The sequence below is a fragment of the Papaver somniferum genome, chromosome 8, assembly GCF_003573695.1.
Source record: "Papaver somniferum cultivar HN1 chromosome 8, ASM357369v1, whole genome shotgun sequence".
Taxonomy (NCBI): domain Eukaryota; kingdom Viridiplantae; phylum Streptophyta; class Magnoliopsida; order Ranunculales; family Papaveraceae; genus Papaver; species Papaver somniferum.
The window spans coordinates 90,597,200-90,620,025 of NC_039365.1; the positions used below are offsets into that span (position 1 = coordinate 90,597,200).

Sequence of the window (22,826 nt, forward strand, 5' to 3'; positions counted from 1 at the left end):
TTAGGTGTTCATCTGAAGGAATGAACTCCGGAGTTCATCAGACAGAATAAACTGCTATAAAAAATAATTAAGAATTAACACGGAAAGATACTTTGGTCCATTTAATATTTTTAAATAATTATGGACCAAATGAAAAAGATGATTTCTCATAAACAGACATAGGACCACCTAAAAAAGGAGCGAACGATATTTTTCCCAAAAGAAAATCGGTTTCACAAGATTGTAATCATTGTATCAATTCAGTTTGGGAATTTTAACAAACTGCCACACTTGCAAATCCCGATTCAAGAAACTGCCACCGTTTTTTTCAGAGTTTATTTAATGCCACAACCGTTAGCACTAACGCCTTGGACCCACATGATTGGTCAATTTTTTTTGACTTTGTCAAGATTACTTACACGTGTCTTAGGACGGCTCAAGATGTCGTGCACGAGATTATTACACGTAGCACAGGCTAAATGACTACTTTATCCTTCGTGGGATTGAAAACAGTTTGTATCGTTTCATTTTTCTTCTAGTTTTTTCTCTTTCTCTCTGTCCGCTCTGTTCTCTAGTGGAAGAAATTAGGGTTTGAGTCAGTTCTCAGCGGGATTTTGCTTAGGTTTAGTGTCTGAGTAAAGGGTTTTAGTAAAGATCGAGATTCAGAACAAGAAGGGGAAGGACAAGCAGCAGATATGGTATGATTGCAAACCCTAATTTCGTTTTTCTGGGTTGAATTAGGGGTTTTCTCTTAGGTTTCTGTTTCTGTTTCTTGTACTTTTTTTCTCTTGCTCTATGTCCGCTCTGTTCTCTAGTGGAAGAAATTAGGGTTTGGGTCAGTTTTCAGCGGGATTTACTTAGGTTTAGTGTCTGAGTAAAGGGTTGGGGAGCTGAAGATGAAGAAGAATAACGGGAAGGACAAGCAGCAGATATGGTACGATTTCAAACCCTAATTTCGTGTGTTTGATGAATTGATGAATTTTATTTTAGGAGTTTTCAGTGTGAAGTGTGGAATTTTTAAAACCCTAATTTTGTGTGTTTGATGAATTTAATTTTAGGGGTTTTCTGTGTGAAGTGTGGAATTTGATGAATTTTATTTTGTTTGTTCATTTGCAGTGATTATACATATTATTCATATAGAGATATCAGTGTGTTTGATGAATTGTATTTTGTTTTTTACAGTGATCATACATATTATCCATATAGAGATATCAGTGTGTTTGTTCTGAACAGTAAACTTAATTTGCTATTCCCTCACATGGATAGAGATAGAATTGACCTTAAGGAATTTGAGCAGATGTTGCGTGTTAAGTTGCATCTTGATGAAACAGAAATTCCAAATTTATATTGGACCATAGACCCATGTCTGCCTGAGTATTTGATGACAAATGAAGACTTGTTTAAGTTTTGGGAGCATGTTGTACCTGATGATAAAGGCTTCATATGTTTACAAATGAGTGTAATGAATTCAGAATTTAGGAATGGTAATGACTTCATTAAGGCTGCAATGGAACAACCAGTAGTAACAATTGATGAGACTCCTAAGAAGGCACCTAAGAGGATTGCTAAGAAGCCAGTTTCAAAGGAAAAGTCAGTAAAGATATCACCTACAAGGAGATCACCAAGGTTGCATGCTCAATCAAAGAATGAAAATTCAAATGGAGGGGCATCTAGGAAGTTGTTGTTCATGGATCTGTTAAATGAAGTGGAATCTCAGGGTTTTTCTTGCCTAAGTCAAGCCACTGTTGTTGGTTCTAGCAGTACACTGATGCAGGGGATAACACTGATGCAGGGGATAAGACTGAAACAGGGGATAAGAATGTGGTGCTAGAGAACACTACTGTAGATGAATGTCACCCCATTGAAGACCCAAATGCTCCACCAATCTTTGACAGTGATGAAGAGAATGATATTGATTACGAAGATATTGTCAAGACCTACAAAGTTGGAGATGAAAGCAGTGATTCAATCAGTACTGAAGGAAACTGTTGCAGTAACAGTAGTAACAATCCCATGTTATCAATGGAGGAAGCACTTAAAATTGTGATTAAAATCTCTGATCGTCTTCATCCCATTACTGTTCCAATTCATGAATCCCTTAATAGAATCTTAGCTGAAGATATTCGTGCTCCTGATCCTTTACCCCCTTGTCGTGCTTCCATTAAGGTAGTCTTTTCTGCAATTTACAGCTTATTAGCATTCATTCTACTCTTAAATCATAATTATAAGATGATTTGACTTTAAAGAACTTACCAAAAATTTGGTGCAAATTAGACATTTGCATAGAATTTTATAAACCATTTTTATGGATTTCGTTCTCGCTCGTGATATATAAGGGGCCTCTTTAGTCACTACTAACCCCATCGTATTCATCGATGTCCTTTGCAGGATGGTTATGCTGTAGTTGCTTCAGATGGGATTGGTGAGTATCCCGTAATAACTGAATCAAGAGCTGGAAATGATGGAGTTGGTGTTACTGTTACCCCTAAAACTGTTGCGTATGTGACAACCGGAGGTGACTTGCTTTCCCCAATTCTGTTCTGATATTTGTATGTATTCCATCTAAAAATTTTCATGTAAGGAAACTCTGATTTGGTTTGCCATTCAGGACCCGTACCAGACGGGGCTGATGCTGTTGTACAAGTTGAAGATACAGAAAAAGTGAAAGATGCTTCAAGTGAATCAAAACTTGTAAGGATACTGGTGCAAGCTCGGCAAGGCCAAGATATTCGACCAGTGGTAAGCCACATTTGAATGGAAAATGTCAAGTTGATTGTTCCATAATTATGCATCTTCATCTTGTGGGGTAATTGTTGCAAATTTAACGTGGGTGGAGAGGAGAAGGTAAAGGATAGATGCACAGATTCCGATTAGTGTGTACTGTATAGCTAGAGACAATTGTGTAACATACGGGCCTTCATGCTCATCCTCAGACTCTGATAGGGTATAATCTATGAAATCTCTTCCTGTGTTGGTAAACTGATGATAGAGACATACAGCCCATTCAACCAGTTACATATACTGAAGAAATTTACTCTCTAAAGATCTATGACTACTTTGTTGGTTGGAACCGGCTAGTGGTATAAAGATAAATGTTTTGTGGTCATTTCTCAGTTTTCACATAATGATCGTATTTCACAAATCATCCCTTCAGGCTGAGTTTTCCTTGTCAGATTAAGGACTGGTAAGGCTAACAAATATCATGTTTCATAGTCTCCAAACTCATACAGATGGTTTGTTTAAGCTTAGTTCTATTTGTTTTATGTCCATATCAGAGACTACCCCAGCCTAACATTCTTATCTTTGAAATTCTGGTCAGGGATGTGATATTGAGAAGGGCGCTATAGTACTAAAATCTGGAGAACTAATTGGGACGTCCGAAATTGGCTTACTCGCAACTGTTGGAGTCATGATGGTGAAGGTATGGGCTTTTCCTAATTCCTCCTACTGCTTCAGACATTAGTAGAATTCAATATATCCTATACTGAACTATTTTCATGTAGGTATATCCTAGCCCAACAATCGCAGTTCTTTCCACTGGGGATGAGCTTGTAGAACCGACAACTGGGAGTTTATGTCGTGGACAGGTAGTGACGCTTATAAGCCACATTCAATTTGGAGCAAGTTTGGCTCTAGTAATTGGCTTGAAATATGAAATGGATTCCTCTGAAGACTAGGCCTTGTGATGGAACGCCATTACGTTGTCCATTTTATCCCTACTCTATGTTCAGAATATTTTGAAGAATGCTAGTAAATGTTTGCGTCAGAATTGAAATGTATAATCTGATCATGTTGCTTTTGGCATCCAAAATGAGGTGTATGTAATGCTGCTTCAGTCTACATATACAGAAGGTTTATGTGTTCTTATTGGATATTCTTTAGGATTTTCTCTAAGGTGTCCCTTTGATTCTGTTCATTTAAATCCAAGAAAGGTGTATTTATCTGCTGTTTTTTCTGCAGATCAGAGATTCCAACCGCGCAATTCTAATGGCAGCTGCAGCACAACAGCACTGCAAAGTGCTTGACCTAGGTATTGCTCGTGATGATGAGGAACATCTAGAAAAAATTGTGGAAAAAGCCATTTCTGCCGGGGTTGATATTCTTTTTACTTCCGGAGGTGTTTCTATGGGAGACAGGGATTATGTCAAACCATTGCTGGAAAAGAGAGGGACAGTTCATTTTAACAGGGTAGACTGACGGTCTTCTGTATGCTTTTTTTTTTTTAATTCCATCTTATCCTTTTCAATTTGGTTTCTCCCTCTAATACCCACTCTCTGTTAATCACACAAGTGTGCCCAATAATAGTTCCTGGACACACTATCTTTATTAGTTATTACCAATATATCCTGCAAGTTCTAAGTTCTGTATTCAAGAAATAAGATGTTTGAACTCATCCTCTGTTTTACCAAAGCACTGTTTGTATTCCTCAGGTTCTCATGAAACCCGGAAAGCCCATTACCTTTGCCGTGATTATTGCCAAATCGGTAGAGGAAAAGGCAGGCAAAAGAATTCTTGTATTTGGTTTACCTGGAAATCCCGTGAGCTGTTTAGTCTGTTTTTATCTCTTTGCTGTTCCCTCCATTCGCCATAGTTCTGGATGGGAAAATCCTGATCTTTTGAGGTTTGCATGAACTTCGAAAACCATGCTTATTTTCCTTTAACGACTCTGTTTCATGCTTGAATGGAATTTGTGAATTTTGTATCCCTTGAGAGTTAGGTGTGGGAATTTGTAAGTGCTTCCTGTTCTCTGTTTCGTTATGATGATGGTCTCACACTTGGTTTTTACTTCTTTGTTTTTTGTACAGGGTACATGCTCGCCTTTCTCATCCCATTAAGACAGATCCAGCTCGACCTGAATTTCATCGTGCAGTTATTAGGTGGACCAAAAATGATGGTTCTGGGAATCCGGGGTAAGAGTAGAATCTTGTTTTTGAAAGCGTGTCTGGTTTTTACGCGTATGGCAGTTAAGTGAAAAAGATGATGGGAATTGGGATCTTCTGTATAATAAGCAATAACTTGATGATGGGTGGTCTTGCACTTTTGCTGACCTACATTACATATATTCCAGCACACTTGGTCTCTCTTGAGGCCTTGTAAATTGATTAAACTTGTATGTGGATTCAGTTTTGTTGCGGAGAGCACTGGGCATCAGATGAGCAGTCGGCTGCTAAGTATGAAATCGGCTAATGCATTGCTGATGTTGCCTGCAAGAAGTGGTGTACTTTCTGCTGGAAACTCTGTAGAGGCCATCGTTATATCTGATATAAGCAGTCTTCCTGTTAGTAGCACTTCAACAACAGTTGGTCTGCTTCCTGTTTTTGGTAGTAATAAAGAAAATGTACAAACTACGGCTGAATCTGAAGGTGCTGAGGTTAGACTAGCTATTATCACAGTGAGTGATACAGTTGCATCAGGGAAGGGGCCCGACCGAAGGTATGTCACTTCATCTTGTTTCCATTCTTTATATATTTGGACAACATTAGTAGTTCTACACTTCTATGCCAATACCATTTTTTATTCCTTTCTCTTTTCTTTCTTTCTCTATCTTCTATTTCTTTTTCTTTCTTGAAAAATTTAACATAAGTTACATATCATTAGTAGTTGAGAAAGAAGGGTGATGGTGGCTTAAGACAAGGCATCTGGATACATCTCTTTGAAATGTTTGTTTCAAAGTGGTCCCTTTGTTGATGCTAAAGTAAGTCAGAACTGATAGTAGCATCCTATGAATCAACAACATTTAGATCGTCACGTTTTTTCTTGGACCAGACTATTTCAGGTTTCATGTCATTGATCTCAGCTCGGTATACTAACGGGCGGCCTAGTTATGCTATATTCCAAATTTAAGTTGTCTTGTCCAACTCCACGTAAATTCTGTCTTGTCCAAAAATTTCTTTGTACTGCAGTGGTCCGAGAGCCGTTTCAGTGATAAACTCCTTGTCAGAAAGGTTAGGAGGAGCAAAGGTAGTTTCAACAGCTGTGGTTCCAGATGAAGTTACCGAAATTCAGAATGTCCTTCGGAAATGGAGTGACATTGACGATGTTAGTCTTATCCTAACCCTTGGTGAGAATCTTGTTTCCGTTCAATGAATGACTTTCGAAATGGGAAACATAATCTATTTTCATGGTTTCCTTTTGTCTTATTTGGTTCATCGTTTTCGTGTCACTTCTTGTTTTAGGTGGCACCGGTTGCACCCCAAGAGATGTCACTCCTGAGGCTACAAAAAGTCTGATAGAGAAAGACACGCCTGGTCTTTTGCACGTCATGATGCAAGAAAGTCTCAAGGTAACACCATAAAGTACACATAAAAAATTATTTGCATTTGAAACAACTTAGCTAAACCAATTCCCTTTTAATTTTCTTGAAAAGGGGAAATTAGAATTTTACTGGTCTTATAGAGATAAAGAAAACTATCAGGATTAAATTTCAGTGTCTAAGCTCGTGTGGTCATTAACAATAACTTCAAAACCTTGAACCAAATCTGCCAACATAGTAGTGAGAGTCACCAGCCTAAAAGGTTTCACTGGAGTTTTCTGTTCTTGTTACCTTGCCTGCATAAAGTATGCAAAATGTATATTAGAAGTAATTTTCTTTTGGCTGCATAGACATGCCGTATTTGGAGCATGGATAATTGATGTCCACCACAACCACTATATGTAGCTCTCAACTTTCTTAAAAAATTTGCAATATTAGTAGTGTAACAATGTCTTGCAATGAAAATTTCATTCGTTGGTTATGTGAAACAGGTGAGACCATTTGCTATGCTTTCCCGTTCTGCGGCTGGAATAAGAGGATCAACTCTGGTATATCCCTTAATTATCAATATAGCCATACAGGTTATGTAAACTTTGTCTCACACTATTCTTCAAAGCTAGGATGTGCTCTGATAATTTCTGCCAAATTATTTCTGTGATAAAACACTCGTAATAAAAACAAAAGTATTCCTGTTAGTCATTCACTTGTTGTTTTATGTTTGAGCCGGATGTTCTTCATTAGTTTGATGTCTTCTAATTTCCTGGTTCTCAGATTATCAACATGCCAGGAATCCAAATGCCGTAGCTGAGTGCATGGATGCTTTGATGCCTGCCCTAAAACACGCAATGAAGCAGATAAAGGGCGACAAGAGAGAGAAAAATCCTCGACATGTACCCCATGCAGAGGCAGAAACCGCTGATACTTGGGAACAGAGCTACAGTTTGGCTTCAGGAAATTCAGAACCTCAATGCTCGTGTTCACATTAAGATAGATAAGAAAAAAAGGAACAAAGTCTCTCTGTAAAGATAGATAAGAAAAGAAAAAAAAAATCAAAAGAAGACCCTAGAAAATAATATTCTCATTTCCGTATCATGTCAGTAGAATCTCAAACATGCATTGTCTAATTGACTAATGTTTTCCTTTTGGAATATCACTGGAAGGAATTTGTCTTTGTGAGAAACGTCTTATATGTTGAATTCATCTGTAGAATTGAGATGATCCATTCTACTTCACTTAGGTAAAAACTTCAGGAGTACTAAGAACAAGGGGTGAGAACTCACTCAAAGAGTGTAGGAAAAATCTCTCGAGTGAAAATGGAGGGAAAACTCTACTACTTCAGCCCAGAAAGAGTTCCTAGCAGCTCAGTTTCTTCATTCGTAGTTTTTTTTTTTCAAAAAAAAAATATTGTATCCTAAATGAAATGAAACTCTTAAACAAAATTCGGGATACGATTGCCACTGTTACGTTAGCCACGTCTCATCAAGATAAGAAGGGTTGTGGTCCTTTTTAAAAGTTACTATGGGCCAGGCTGGTATCCAGTACTACTAGTACTACTACCTAGTACCTACCTACCAACCATAACATCACATAACAATTCGACAGTAAAAACACTACTGCTATAAATAAAAAAAGAAATTAGAAACAGAGATGAAATCGTTAACCGACAAAATCTAGGGTTTGGAAACTAAATTCATGAAAATTTTTCCCTCAAAATAAATTCCCTCCTTCTGAAAAATCTCAAAACCAAATTTTCCCTCCATTTTCAAAAACCCTAAAATATTCATTTCCCCTCCAATTATTTTGCCATAGAAATTTCCGAAACTTATTTTCTTTAAATTTATAGAAATCTCGATTCTTCTCAATCTTCAATTTATACAAATCTCGATTCTTCTCTTCTTCTCAATCTTCAATGGAAAGTGATCAAGTTCTCCCTGATCAAGTTCTTCCAGATCTAGTTTCATCTCCACCAGAAGAAAAAACCCTAGATATTTTTGAAGATCTTCCAGTTCCGGAACAGAAATCTACATCTTCTTTGTCTTCTTCTCCACCTTTATATGGAGTTTCCTTTTGCGACATGGCTGTGGAAGAAAACAAACAAAGAGAAGAACAACTTGTTGAAGCTGAAGTTCAGGAAGAAATGGAAGAAGAAGAAGACGAAAACGAAGAACTAGCCGGAGAAGAAGAAATCCTACGAGGATCTGCATCTTCTGATGATGAACCCATACCCTTAGACTGTGATACAAGTTGCTATTCTACTCAACCAATAACTTCTTTTTATAAGAGGAAGCATTCAAATACTTACCAGGGAGATTCTAATTATGAAGAACACTTAACTTCTTCGTCTAAGGTTTCAAAATATGACCCTTTTCAATTTTATTATTCTAGGGTTTCTAATGAAGTCTTCAGTCCAATCGGTGCTGGATTATGGAATTTGGGGAATACTTGTTTTCTCAATTCAGTTCTTCAGTGTTTTACTCATACAGTACCACTTCTACAGAATCTTGTTACACTTGATCACCCGTCCAAGTGTCGTCGTAAGTTCGCTACACTTTCCTCGCTTAAATTTAGGGCTTCCTATTGTGTTTTCTTTGGCTTAATTTTCGTATGTTCAATGTGTAGGTAATCCTGAAGACTTCTGTGTGATTTGTGCCCTACATGTGCAAATTTGTAATTCTTTGCAATCTGGTGGAAGAGCTATTTCGCCAAATAACTTTGTCAATAATTTAGGAAGTATCCTTTTTCTATCACTGGCAAAATTGTTAGTTCCGTTTGCAATTAACTTTTACCTGAAAATTCCGCTGATTTTTGGCTATTTGTAGCCAATGACAGTGTATTATCTCCCCCTTGGATAAATCCAAATATCAGAAAGAATTTTTTTGTAGGCCTATAAGCATGCTGATACACTTTGCGGGAACTATGTACCTCCTTTGTAAATCCTTGACCTAGAACCAGATATATCTTCTTTATTCCATAGATATCAGCAGGAAGATGCCCATGAGTTCCTTCAGTGCTTGCTGGATAAAATTGATACGGGCTGTTGCGAGATGGATATGCAAGTTAGCAACGCCTTGCCACAAAAGAACAGTTTTGTAAAGAGTATCTTTGGTGGGCGCCTTAAAAGCCAGGTACATTTTGATAAAGTTGTTCCAGTATTTATATGCATGTCATATGGTACTCGTTTAATTTTTCTGTTATCCTCTGACATGTGTTGCGAAATTGGGCGTGACTAAGGTCTAAGATAGAGCCTGGCAGCGTTTATCAATTAACTTGAGTACTATTCAGCATGCTCCACTCATGCGATCAATGACATGTCCTGTCCATGCATACCTCAAATCATTCTCTGATTGTGTCACTGTCTTACAGTATTTTGGAAACTGGGAATGTTTCCATTTTTAAGATAAGGAAATTAGAATTCTAATAAGCTTATGTAGTTTCTTCACCTATATGTACTTGTATTTAGGGCAGTCTCAGTTTATGGAGATATTACAACTCCAACTTTCTTTTGTTGATATTACATGTTGTTGCATGTATTGGATTATGTCGCTTCTTGACATTCCATTTATGTGCTTGCTCGGTTTACAGGATATGTCTTACTTGTGAATACTTTCCAAATCGTCATATACTAATTTCTTGCTTGTTTTTGTGTCTAAAATTTCAGCTTAAATGTTGTAATTGTGATCATTGTTCAATCACTTTGGAACCAATAATTGATTTGAGCTTAGAAATTAAAGACGTGGGTACCCTTGTAGATGCGTTAAAATCATTCACCCAAATGGAAAAGATGGAAGATTCAGATTCTAAGTTCATATGTGATAACTGCAAAAAAGAAGTCGTTTTAGAGAAACAATTTACATTAGACCAAGCTCCGTCCGTGGCAACATTTCACCTCAAGAGATTTAAAAATGATGGACATCATGTAGAGAAGATAGATAAGGATATCAAGTACCCTCTAGAGCTTGACTTGCAGCGGTTCACTGGCGGAAGTGAGAATTTGGATGTGAGTTCTTTTATTAGCTTATCTTATCTTGTTTTTTTTGTTTTTGTTTTTGTCTTTCATCATAATTTTAATAATTGTTTTTACTTATTGTTTGCATGAGCCGTCGTCATTTGATGTTCTTTCTTTTATGCTTCCAGCAGGGTAAATTAAATTATGAACTGTACGCGGTTATTGTTCACTCTGGGGTTTCCTACTCGTCTGGCCATTATTTCTGCTACATCCGTTCATCTCCAGGAACCTGGTTTTTGATGGATGATTCTAGGGTAAGAATAACAAAAGTGATACACTTTTTTTTTTTTAATCTTTTTGTAGGATGTCACTGCTGCTGTATACTTCATATGTGACATTAGGCGAATTATTATGAGTCAATGCCTTTGATTTTCTTCCCTTTGTAATCAAATACAATTTAATCTTATTGAAAAACTGAGTCCATTATCTGGTTTATTTTTGTAGGTTGTAATTGTCCGTGAGCAGGATGTTCTTTCTCAGGAGGCCTACATTTTGTTCTATGCTAAACAGGGCACTCCATGTTTTTCAAGCTTCTACTCGGAGATGTGTAACAAAAGTAGCATCAGTACTTCCCCAAATTCTGTGTTAGATGACTTGGAGGCTATCCACAATCCATCTCCTGGGGAAAGTAGTTTCTCAGTTGACATCGGAGGAAGGGAATATAAGGAGATAGCTGTTCCGACTTGTGGTGACACCGATATCAACGTAACCAGAGCAAATACCGAAGGAATCTCTATTCCATCTTCTGGAGCAAGCAATACCTCGGGTGATGATAGCGAATTAATCACTGCTCCAGCTTCTGGTAAAATTAATGTTATTCTCGGGGATGCTGAAACAGGAGCAAGTCCTGCAAGAATCTCTGTTCCATCTTCTGGAGCAAGTGATCTCATTGGTGATGTGGATACGAAGGGAGATGAAGGAACAATCTCTGCTAGAATTTCTCCACGTAACGGCAGCTTCGAACCTGATAACGTTCCTCTGAAAACCCCACCACCCAGATCTCTTGACCTCCTAGATGTGTTTTCAGATGAACCACTTTCAGGTAAAAATTGCACCACACTTGCATTGTCAATTTTCCATACTGTAATGATGATTTCTGTTTTATCTTTACTGAGGCCTTCCATAAAGAAGAAATAAGAAAATCATAATATGGGTTTTCTTTGAGTTGCAGATGCAGATATTAGTTACTCAATTTCCCATGATCATCAGAAGGTTTCTAAGGTTCAGGCACCTTGTAGAAAATCATTATCCAAGAAGGATGCAGAGGAAACGAAGAAAAGGTCCGAGGCCATGAGGTTGATGAAGGGCATGCCTGGATCACGTGGGGCAAGATTTAGGCAGTTGTTATCTGCTAATTCTGATATTGCCGATAGATCATGTTCGAAGCGGAAGAAAAATAGATTAGGGCTTCCATGTGAAGTGGGCAGTACTGAAATAGCTACTCGAAGGAGGCTTATACATTAATTGCTGGTGAACTGCTTGCATAGAGTTGTCTGCTGACAGCGCTTATAATATGGAAGTTCCATTGACGTCTATGATATTTTGATATTTCAATGTTTTCTACTATGTATATGATTTGAATTGCTTCTGTAAATTCTTGCATTAATCATTTTTTTTGCTCAGTAGATGTCGGATATCAGTATGTGTGATTAAGGTGTTTATTTGTTTTTCTAAATGCTGAGCTTCTTTTTCCGTTTTTCAATGAAATTTCATTTGAAAATCTCGGATTCTGTCATGATATTTCTATTATTCGTTTGTAAATAGGAGTCGCAAGATGTTAACTGCAATAATATCCGAGGGTAATTAGTTCATAACGTACATTTTCTTAACAGTTGACAGTTTTGCTAATTCCCTGGTTTCTCTTAATTAGTTCTGAATAAGGCTAATCCCTAAGTCCTATGATATTGCTAATCTAGCAGCTACATTAGTAGTCCACCTCATCTGGGACTACTGTCCAGAGCAAATTTTGTGATTTTTGTGATCCGTGTGATTTTTGTGACGCTGAACCATTCAATGTTGGGACCACTTTTTGAGCGCTGGACCATTCAGCGTTAAGGTATGAGCGCTGGATCTTTCAGAGCTTTAAATTTCAGCCATCAGATCAAATTTTGTGATTTTTGTGATCCGTGTGATTTTTGTGAGCGCTGAACCATTCAGCGTCGAGACAACTTTTTGAGCGATGAATCATTTAGTGTTTCAATCTCGCTGCTAGTTGAACTGCGAGCGCTTGCTAGGAGAGAGAAATAGATAGAAATAGTGTTAACTTTTTTCCAACATTTTTTTCTTGATTTGCAACACTTTTTGGCCAATCTAGCCCATAGGGTTAGCCTAAGGACGAGGACGAATAATTAGATTACAGAAGATCACCCATAGCTCAATCTGGCGGTATTTGACAACATGTCTAGTTATCTACTATCTAGCATTGGCACCCATAGCTAGGACATACCTCAACTGATTAATCATGGATCTTCGGTTGGGGGAATTGGGAGCTAAGGAATTCTATTCGGAGGGAATTGGTCCAATTCCCCCAACCGAACAATCCCAAAAATCTCGTAATTGGAATCCAATTCCTCCAAATTTGCCGTATTCTTTCCATAGATGGAGCGATGGAAAGCAAACCGATTCTGGGAATCCAATTCCTGGAAATGGATTACCCTGTAATCCAAGTTGATAACTTGAACCGAACACGCTGTTAGTAGAATTGGGAAAGGATACCTGGAGCTAAGTTACAGTATATGGCTAACTCATGTACACATTATGGTGATGCGAAATGTTGGAAAGGTAAACAGTTTTTTAAGCCCGGATAAGTTCTTTTTTGGTGTCAAAGAGAAACATAAATATACACACTGCACGTAGACAGACTACAGAGACTCTGAGATATACAACTTGGAGGAGTATGCTAGAGTATCCTTCATTGAGTGGAGAGTAAACTGTTTATTAGTACTATAATCTAACCGTAATAACAGAGATTCTGTGACTCATTCAAAGAAGATAACGTTCCTATTAGAGGGTTAGAGAAGGATATACAGCATACAAAGGTTCCTATAAATGTAAGTGGGGATTATGCATATTCCCTTCCAACCGAAGGTAAAGCAGCAGGCTGTTAAAGAAAAGTATTCAATCTATATTTATAATTTTATATGGATAGGTTAGAACTTAACATTGTCCTCCAACCACAAAAAAATTAACTGACAATGCGCTCTGGTTAACCTATAACTTATTTTTTAACCTTATGAAAGAATTTTGTCAACACGATGCTCCTTATCTTCTGACATCCAGTGAAAGTAGACATCAAAGTAAAAAGAAACGAAAAAAAGATCATCAGATCTTGAATCCTTGTTGCTCTACCATGCACAGCATCTGTAGAAATTAAAATAACAACAGACACAATTGACTTCACTAGAGGATACGATCCTGAAGATCTGTTATTAAATTCGAAGCAAAAGAACTGAGTTTCTTCCCTGTTTCTCCTGCCATATTCTTGAGTGATGATATATCCTGTGATGCCTGTCAAAAACAACCCAACACAATATTTACATTCTAGGCCAAAACCAAAAGAACAATCACATTTGAGTCGCATTCACCCAGCAATGAGATAGAATAAGTACCTGAAAAGAGAGCCGGTTGATGAGCTCGGTCGCAGTCAGGTCTAGTCGTGGGTCATCCATATCATGACCAAAGAGATCAGCACTAGATATCGCTGTAGAGCTCTATAAAACCAAATAAGTGAAGTATTAGTTTCAAGTTTAACCCGTCAAAAATCCTAAAAGATATCTGATTTGATAAACTTCTAGCAACTAATATATTTTTGCTCGGTAGCTAAATAGGAACCGAAACCAAACTTTTCTGCTTTTAAGAAGCTCTAATCATCAGTTAAGGCTCTAAAAGGGTGGGTGAGATTTTCACAGTTTCCAAGGCCCTTTTCATATTTTTACTTTGTTTACTAATTTATAGGACAGGACATATACACACCGAAAATTTCTGCAAGGAGACTTGAGCTTCCGATTCGGCTTTCTGCTGATCACCAAAATATTGAGCAGATGAAATGGATTTCGCATTTGTGAACTTCTTCCTTGCTTCATCTGTTTCTTGAACCTGCCAAACAAAGGTTCAACGGGATTCACAGAACAGAAGTCCATGTTTGCATGACAGATACACGGTAAAAGCAAAACTACTACAATATTGTAGTAGCATCACATCTCAAATTTCGGCAGTGTTATTGCAGGTATACATATTGTACTTCAATGATTAGAGGTATGAATGGAAGTAGTTTTTATAACTTTAAAATTCGATGCATCGGACAGTACCATGTACCTGCACTTTTGAAGAACTAGACGTTGCTTTCTTCTGAAATGCACTATCCATAACAAAGTCATCGAAGAAGCTAGATGATTTTGGTGGGGAAACATGCCCACTCATTTGTCTACCTCCGGAACTGATCCCCGGAGATGAGATGTTTTCAACATATTCAAAGCGGGAAGAGAAAGATGAGCCAGATGTTGTTGTAGTACCAGCTGGGGAAGCAAGAACAGGAGCTGGTTCCTCTGGCTTCTGGTCATAAAGACTCTCACTTGGCTGCATAAACAAACACAGAATTTAGATACAAAAAGTGCAGGTGCGAACCAAATAACTCCGTAAAGGTTTTCTTAATGCTCCATGCATGAAAAATTTCCCTACCTTTGTGGTAAGTTTTCGAACACCAAGCCCGGATGACTTATTCACTGTCCGTTTAGCTCCTAAGGGCTTTTTAATAGAACTTGCAACTACAGAATGAGTAGGAGCTTTAGGTGAGGCAGGGATCTCAGGAGTTTCCTTCCTTTCACATGAGCTTTCCTTTGAAATTTCTGTAGCCTTTGCATCAGGAAGCAAATTTGAAAATTTTGGAGACTGGGAAGCAACAGGTGACGAGGGTAGACCAGCCTCTTCAGCAGAGCTTTTCGCAACTTCCTTTGAAAGATTTTGCCTATATAAATCAGCAGCTCTTGATGTGTACTTCGCCTCAATTTTGCCCCCATCAGTCCATCCATGTTGCTTGAAGAAAGCTTGTGCGCGATTGTTTCCACCAAATATCATCATTTTCAACTGCTCCGGGGTCCATGAATCTAGATTTGTGGATCTGGGCGAAAAAAAAGAAGCATCTTACTTCCAAGCATTACAAAACAGAAAGAAGTTCCTAGTAGAACATTGATATTATCAAATGGTAGAAGAGGAGACTATAAATATTATCTGAAAGTTTGATCGAAAATAAAAGCTGGCTAAGTTCAAATGTGGAAGGTGGTTTATGGTTAAAAACCAAAAAGACGGGAGTTCAGCAGCTATTCTCCTCAGTCCTTATGTCTGTTTCAATGGAAACTCGCCTCTTATATGACTTTATCCTTTATGCCAGTATTAATGCAATATTTTCAATAACTAGCATAAAGATCTGCCCATTGAAGTCGGCACACCAATGTTCAATTTGGTGGTAAATCTTATACACCTATTGTTAATATTTTGTGTCAATAAATTATATTGTTGACTCAAGCGAGGTTATGCAGAGGTGCAAATTCAACTACAGTAACTTATTAGCAAGACACCAGCAATAATACCATCGTTTACCTGATTAAAAATGGAATAACAACAATGGGTAGGCCTGAAAATCTAATTTCTTTTTAACTTTGTGATAAGAACTCATCATTAGAAAGATGTCTCAATTCCTGTGTACGGTCTAGCTTTAATGCTTTAGTCCAAGCATACGACAAGCATGCATGGGTCTGCAGAAAATTGTTTAATACAAGTCTACAAGCTAAACCATCAATGCCACTATTTTGAATTAAAGCAAGCCACTACATAAACAGAAGAGGAAACAACATTTGGGTCTGAACGTCTCTAGCTCAAAGGAAATCAATTAAATCTAATTGATTAATATCTAATAATCCTTACCCAAACATGCAACATACAAATTCTTTAAAATAAAATCACACCCCATATGTAGGATTCAATTAAGATGATTTACCTAACAAAGCTGATATGAACACCAAGACTACGATGAACAGCAGAACAGTCAATGCAAAGAAAGATCCCATACGTAACAGATGCCCATGTTGGATTCTTTGCATTACAATCAAAACACATCTGTAAATAAACACAACTCATCATCTGAATCACACTATTTCGCAAATTTAATATAAATTCCTCCTTAGATCTGATCTATAACTATAATAAAATTAGATCATTTCAAGCAGAAATAAAAAACATATATTAAAAAAATATTCAAACCTTGTTATCTGATTTGCTTTTCAATTTTCTGAAAATAACAGTTTTATCATGAAAACCCTCGGACGCCATGATTGAAGTTCTGGAAATCTTAGGGTCTCGCTTTAAAAAGAGAGAAAGGGTTTTTGAAAACCACAACTTCAACTTCTTCTTGCAACACGGGTGGGTAAAAATAAATACTTAGTTTAATGAAACCGCGATTATCTATCGACTTCTGCAACCTTCTTCTTCTTCTTCAAATGTTAATGATTTACGCAAATAACCTTGATTGTTGGTCGTTTGGCGTGTGTTTGTCAGGTATCCTGGTGCTGACATACGCTGCCGGCAAGTATTAGTTACGTGCCGTCTATTTTATGCGACCATCTATTACACATAGGAACTAACGTGTAGTGGTAAACTTGTTGGGCTTTAGAGTTTCTAGTTTTGCCCTATCAAGCTTGGCATGGTCAAGCACTTTGGTAGATGATTTCGCTTCGCTATAGCTTAATTGCAGCGAATTCCAACCATTATGGTGTTCTGTGTCGTTTAAATGTACCGATATCTCTTAGTTACATTTTAAATTTGATTACATATGATGTGCCTTGTAGTTAAGACAAATCACATGGAAATTCGGTTTGCCGGTGCCTTTTTATTTTATGGAAACCGAGTTTCCGTGTGCTTTTTTTATTCTATTACACATAGGAACTAACGTGTAGTGGTAAACTTGTTGGGCTTTAGAGTTTCTATTTTTGCCCTATCAAGCTTGGTATTAGGCCAAGCACTTTGGTAGACGATTTCGCTTCACTATAGCCTAAATGCAGCGATTTCCAACCATTATGGTCTTCCGTGTCGCTTAAATGCAGCGATATTTCTTAGTTACATTTTAAAGTTAATTACATATGATGTGCCTTATAGTTAAGGCAAATCACATGGAATTTGAGTTTGCGCGTGCTTTTTTATTTTATGGAAACCGAGTTCCCGTTTTTCCATTGAAACAAATACTGAGTTCCCGTTGCGTAGATTTTTTTTGTTTGACCTTTTTTTTGTTACGCTCCTTTCACACCCGATCGTAACCATCCATCATTCTCACCGGCTTTATTTTATCCATCCTCGGATCCCAACAGATTTTTTTTCAAAAATATGAGAAAAATTCTCTTTATAAGGGAACTGTAGTTCTCAATTCATTCTTGTCCCAATCAATTGAGTTTTATTGATTTATTGTCTCTCTTCTACTATACTTTTTGATTTTTTCTTAACCTTCTACCACTCAAGTTCTTATATTTTAGTTTGATTCAAAATGAATAATAATTATGTTCAAAGAGAAGGAATTGATCTTACTGATGCATACATTTATGTGGTTGTGATGAAATTGTTGGTGCGCAACAAAAAACCACTCTTTTTGGAAACGTATTCATGAAATTTTCGTCGACCGGAACGACAATCCTAATGGAAGGGATCCCGGTGCCTTAAAAACAAAGATGAAAAATCATGTAGAATTCATGTCAATTCCTAAAGCCATATCGGCAAACTGAAAGCGGTGCTTCACACAAAGATTTGGTAAGTTCTACCATTTTATTAAGATTTTTTCTTTGGTGATAATAGTAATTAATTTATTATTTTTAACATAATATTTCAGACATGAAAGGCTCGGAAAGAATTTCTAAATCAAACAGGGCTACCATTCAAGTATGATGCTTGTTATGAAATGTTGAGAGACAAAGTCCTTGGATTTTATTATCAACTTACTGTCGCACAAAATAGTTCGGTGTTTGACAACCACCATAACTTTGTACAGTCAAAGATGGGATAGAAGTACTGCCTAATGGAGAGACTTGTTGGAATTAAAAATATCAGGCGAGGCTTATAGGGACTAAAAAGGCCAAAAAGGCTAGGTTGAAGAAGGATCGCGAGCAAGGTATTTTCAGGTAAAGCGATGAAGGAAGTTCTTTGATTAAGATGTAAGAGGAGAAGATCTATCAACACAGTGCAAATATTTTGGAGTATATTAAGGAAACACGATTAAGGAAGGAAGCAATGAAAGCGGAACAAGAAGCCCAACTCCACACAATTTGGGCGTCTAACCAACAATAGAGTTATCAAATGCAATTAGAACAAGATAATGGCATATCATAAAATCTGAATCTTTCTAAGTAGATGCAACAACTATCGGTTCATCTTTATTTTTACGACAGGGCAGATTTTGTAAGGACAAACACATTATTTCGGGTACAAGTGTTTTCACAATACCCAACCCCAGACATATTCTCAAAAGACTGTTGTTTAAAAAGCATAGCCGAAACTTTGTTGGAACTCCCTGAGAAACGTTGCAAGTCGCCTTTAAGATGTCAATCTCTCTATCTTTAGAACAATTGTGCTGAAGAGTTTATCATGTTTATTTTTTTTCCTATTGAGTCTTATTAGACAATGATTTTCTTAAATTGTCAAGTTCCCTTTTCAATTTTTTATTTTCTTTGTTGACAACATCAAGATTGGCTAGACAGTCTTTCAACAATTGGTCGAACTCCTCTAAGTAACTGTTGCTAGCTTCGGCAAAGAATGCATCATAACTTGATGATCCTTCATAGGTTTTATCCTCAGGTATATCATAAAGAGTAATATGATATGCCATGTTTCTTTTATAGGTTCTTTTGCTAGAAGAATTTATATCCATATGTCCAAAACCACGAAATTTGAAGGAATGAATTTCCTCATCATCTTCGGATACAACTTCTTTCTTGTTTGAAGAAAAAGGTTATCTAGATGATGATTTGTTAAGGACCTGTTTGTATATCCGCTTTATTAGAAGGTCCTTAACACATTATGCAAGAAGTGTCATTATTGAATCAAACACATTTTCAACAAGTCATTCATCTTCTTCGCAACATTCCTCAGCCTAAATTTTACTAACTTTTTCCTAAGATTGGTTAGTATTGTTTGATGCTTCAAATATGACATTCTTGTTTTTTATCTGGACTTCATGATCAAATATATTTAACTTTCCAACAAGGGAGCTTCGAGAAAGTGTTGAAAGATCATTGGCTTTTGTGATGACATGTTTATTATACTCATATCTAGACAGTAAAGATCTGGGAATCTTGCGCACAATATCCTTTTTAAAAATTGTTTTTCCCAATGAGAAAGATGCATTCACAATCTCAGAAAGTTTGAAGTGAAATTCCTCAAACGTATCGTTGTCATCCATACGAAGGTTTTCACAATCATAAGTGAGAGTTCGAAGTATAGCTTTCTTTTATGATGTTTTACCTCGAATACAGTCTTAAGATTATCCCAACTATCCTTTGAAGTTTGACATGTGGATATATGATGCTGAAGATATCGGTTTACTGCGTGTATTATAGCATTCAAACCATCTGAATTCTGCTTAGCAAGAGATTTTTCTTCACTAGAGTACGTGGATAAGCTTTTCAACTCAGTTTTCGAGTTTTCCACTTTTGGAGGATTGTACCCATCAATAACTAAAATCCAAGTATTAAAGTCACGTGATTGAAGAAAGGAGTTCGTTGCATATTTCCACCATAGATGGTTGGTACCATTAAATCTTGATTGTACGTTAACCGAGTTTGCCTGCTCTGGTACCAATTGAAATGACGAGGGTACCAAGTACACCACAATCTTTTCGATATTAACCTACTCAAGACACAACAAGTATAATTTAATTCAGACAAGTACTGTCAAGGAGATTACTTTTCAACAAGGTGACACTGGGTATATAGAATAGGTATCTGAAACTGAACCTAACTATTAGGATCAAAACCCAAGTGTTGGATGAATGTATATGTGTATTTATTTTAATTATAAAGACAAGCTAAATAATGCGGAAGTAAAGTAAATAACACGACACAAGATTTTGTTAATAAGGAAACCGCAAATGCAGAAAACCCCGGGACGTAGTCCAGTTTCGAGTACTCTTAAAATTAAGTCGATATATAAAGACTACTACCAACTTCGTATAGTTGAGACCAAGTAAACTAACTCCAAGTTACCTAGTTCCTTCAATATCCCTACGCATACTACCAATCTAGTCAATGCACGTGAATCTTTAAAAAGAGTAAACTATCTTAAGTTGCTCCACCTGCAGTGAATACTTCTACCACTCAACTTCTTTGGATCGTATTCCGGAACAATAAAGGATTAATCTGTATTCGGTAACCGCTCTATCAATCTCAAGAACTGAATCAGATATGTTTGTTGAGTTATACAATGGCTCTTCCATTTAAATAATATAAAATCTTTTATATCTGTTTATATCAATTAACATCTACATTATCAAGATAATCAAATCTTAGTTTACAACATGGCAGATTCGGATCATGAGGAGAACCACCAAATGATATATCGTTTATCTATACGATAAGCTATAAGATTCTATCAAGATAAACAAGATATCTCGGATCCCATCTAATCAAGTGTGCACGAAGTATATCTCAAAGACCAGAAACCAATCAAAAATCTTTTTGTCTTAAAATCTTCGGTCTTTAATATACCTGCACAAATAACTTGATCCCCTTATGATCAATCACGCACAAAACGGAGTCCGTTCACAAGATCACAATCCTATCTTCAGATCTATGAATTCATATGGAATTTTTCGATCATTGATCTAGTTCGAGTGACCTTATATCAGAACAGAAAAATCACTGAATAAACAAACTAGTGATTATTATGGTTCATGATAGACGCATTTATGTGTCTTATATAATCTCAATTTTATATATTATTAGTGCTCGATTTTATATTTATTATGGTTTTTTATGTCGCTGTAGGTATTTTTGGAGAAATAAGCTTTTGCGGCGAAATTGGCTAAAAAAGTGGTTTTTGCGATCGTGGGAGAAAATTACTATACGGACTCTCACTTTGGATAAGGGGTAACCCATTTCGGGCATGTGCTAAAGGGACACCATAACTGGATTAGGGGGAGGTCAGTTTCCTTCTCAAAATTCAAAACAGAAACTGGCGGGAAAAATGGAAGCAGCGAAGAACAGTTTTGAAAGTGGAATTTGAGCGAGTTTTGAGGAGATTCAATGGATGTATTTGGTACGTATGGACTCTAGAAGACATAACAGGCCTGTTGCAAGCAATTAGACCCAACCAATTGGGCTGGATAAGCCGGAAGAAGAGATCAAAGTCCAGGCAGAGAGACGTGTCCTGCTGTTCACTGTCGAAGATTTTGTGGAGATTTTGGGAGACTTTTACGCTGGATAATCATGTATTTGGTCCTGTTCAAGTCATAGGAAGAGTTTGGTGGCTATTTTATAGCTAACAGACGCGTACAAAGCAACAGAAAAGAGATTTCTCTCTCCACTGCACGTGAAGAAAAAGGGAGATAAACTCGGATTTAATCGAGTTATTTGGACCCTGTTGTGTATATAAAGGCTGTTGAGAAGTGGTAGAGGGTTGGATCAAGAGGTTTGGGGTCGAGCAGAGACCAGAGAGATGCTAGAGGAGCGAAGAACGTGAGCTGCAGGAAGGAGGAGTTCTGCTGCTGTTGCTGCCATTAAAGAGCACGAAAAACACGAAGAACAGACTCCATAAGACAGTCGTTTATCAACAGTGACAACGACTTGCCTCTGGAGGTCTTAAAACAACATCGTCAACAGCAGCAGTGAGGTATCGTTATTTACAGCAGTGGTTTTTTATCGTTCTTCTCTGGACGCTTAAAGAGGGTCGTAGTTTCACTGTATTATATTTTTCACTCTTTTAATCATATTTTGAGCATCAAATATTTATTTTTAGAACATGATTATTATGAGTAGCTAAACCCCATTACTGGGATGATGGAGGAAACCATTCTTTATGCATGAGTAATTCTATTTAATTCTTTTATGACTATTTGCACTATTATGAGTTGTTTTATGATTTTTCTTGATTATTTGTGATTTTATCTGATGATGTATGCTTAGTCTAGGAACTCTTGATGCATCATGCTTATGATTTACATCTAATACTTTACAAAATCTATTTTTGGCAAAGAAAAGAGTCGGTATTTGTTATCATTATAAGCTATAATTGTCTAGAATTAATAGTTGATTCGCATGAGTATAAGAATTGGTGGAATCCTGAGTCCTAGTATCTCTTGATCCTGTGACAAATTGTGTATATATATTTTTTTAAAAATCTTTTCAAGTCCGAGTAACGAACTCTTATTTACCGCAAAATTAATACTACAACAAAATGGCGCCGCCGACGCGGACTTGTATATAGATTTGTTTTTAGGTTTAATTATTTATTTATTTATTATTATTTGTTCCTTTTTACGTTTCTTTTTGTGTATTTGATTTACAGGTTCGAAGTGGAATACTAAGGACTTGGGAACAAAAAGCTTAAAGTAAAAGCTAA

General features: G+C 36.9%; 2 protein-coding genes and 1 pseudogene across 3 annotated transcripts; 2 read left to right on the top strand and 1 right to left on the bottom strand.

The window, feature by feature from the left end:
* The first annotated feature begins 1,992 nt into the window (after nucleotides 1-1,992).
* LOC113302011 lies at nucleotides 1,993-7,398 on the top strand (annotated as a pseudogene).
* Nucleotides 7,399-7,838: 440 nt separating this feature from the next.
* Nucleotides 7,839-11,863, top strand: LOC113302012 (ubiquitin carboxyl-terminal hydrolase 21-like). 2 transcript variants are annotated; one of them, XM_026550843.1, is made up of 7 exons: nucleotides 7,839-8,766; nucleotides 8,852-8,962; nucleotides 9,185-9,357; nucleotides 9,891-10,229; nucleotides 10,370-10,492; nucleotides 10,683-11,280; nucleotides 11,410-11,863. In XM_026550843.1, exons 1-7 carry the CDS (start codon nucleotides 8,142-8,144, stop codon nucleotides 11,700-11,702), a joined length of 2,262 nt encoding a protein of 753 aa, XP_026406628.1. In that variant the 5' UTR covers nucleotides 7,839-8,141; the 3' UTR covers nucleotides 11,703-11,863. The 2 variants fall into 2 exon arrangements, with proteins under 2 accessions (XP_026406628.1, XP_026406627.1); XM_026550842.1 differs by having other exon boundaries at nucleotides 7,840-8,766; nucleotides 10,367-10,492.
* Nucleotides 11,864-13,341: 1,478 nt separating this feature from the next.
* Nucleotides 13,342-16,764, bottom strand: LOC113302013 (probable ADP-ribosylation factor GTPase-activating protein AGD8). Its single transcript, XM_026550844.1, has 7 exons — nucleotides 16,494-16,764; nucleotides 16,231-16,349; nucleotides 14,916-15,354; nucleotides 14,553-14,813; nucleotides 14,211-14,333; nucleotides 13,847-13,948; nucleotides 13,342-13,745 (listed from the first exon to the last, which is right to left on the bottom strand). Exons 1-7 carry the CDS (start codon nucleotides 16,560-16,562, stop codon nucleotides 13,638-13,640), a joined length of 1,221 nt encoding a protein of 406 aa, XP_026406629.1. The 5' UTR covers nucleotides 16,563-16,764; the 3' UTR covers nucleotides 13,342-13,637.
* Between the last annotated feature and the right edge of the window lie 6,062 nt (nucleotides 16,765-22,826).

Excerpts from the sequence above, each read along its gene's own strand:
- LOC113302012 (XM_026550842.1), top strand. The coding sequence starts at position 8,142 with ATGGAAAGTGATCAAGTTCTCCCTGATCAAGTTCTTCCAGATCTAGTT. Across the intron at positions 8,767-8,851 it reads TCACCCGTCCAAGTGTCGTC|GTAATCCTGAAGACTTCTGT; the intron begins GTAAGTTCGCTA and ends TTCAATGTGTAG. Across the intron at positions 10,230-10,366 it reads GCGGAAGTGAGAATTTGGAT|CAGGGTAAATTAAATTATGA; the intron begins GTGAGTTCTTTT and ends TTATGCTTCCAG.
- LOC113302013 (XM_026550844.1), bottom strand. The coding sequence starts at position 16,562 with ATGGCGTCCGAGGGTTTTCATGATAAAACTGTTATTTTCAGAAAATTG. Across the intron at positions 15,355-16,230 it reads GTTCATATCAGCTTTGTTAG|ATCCACAAATCTAGATTCAT; the intron begins GTAAATCATCTT and ends TTTTTCGCCCAG. Across the intron at positions 13,746-13,846 it reads TCAACCGGCTCTCTTTTCAG|GCATCACAGGATATATCATC; the intron begins GTACTTATTCTA and ends TGTTTTTGACAG.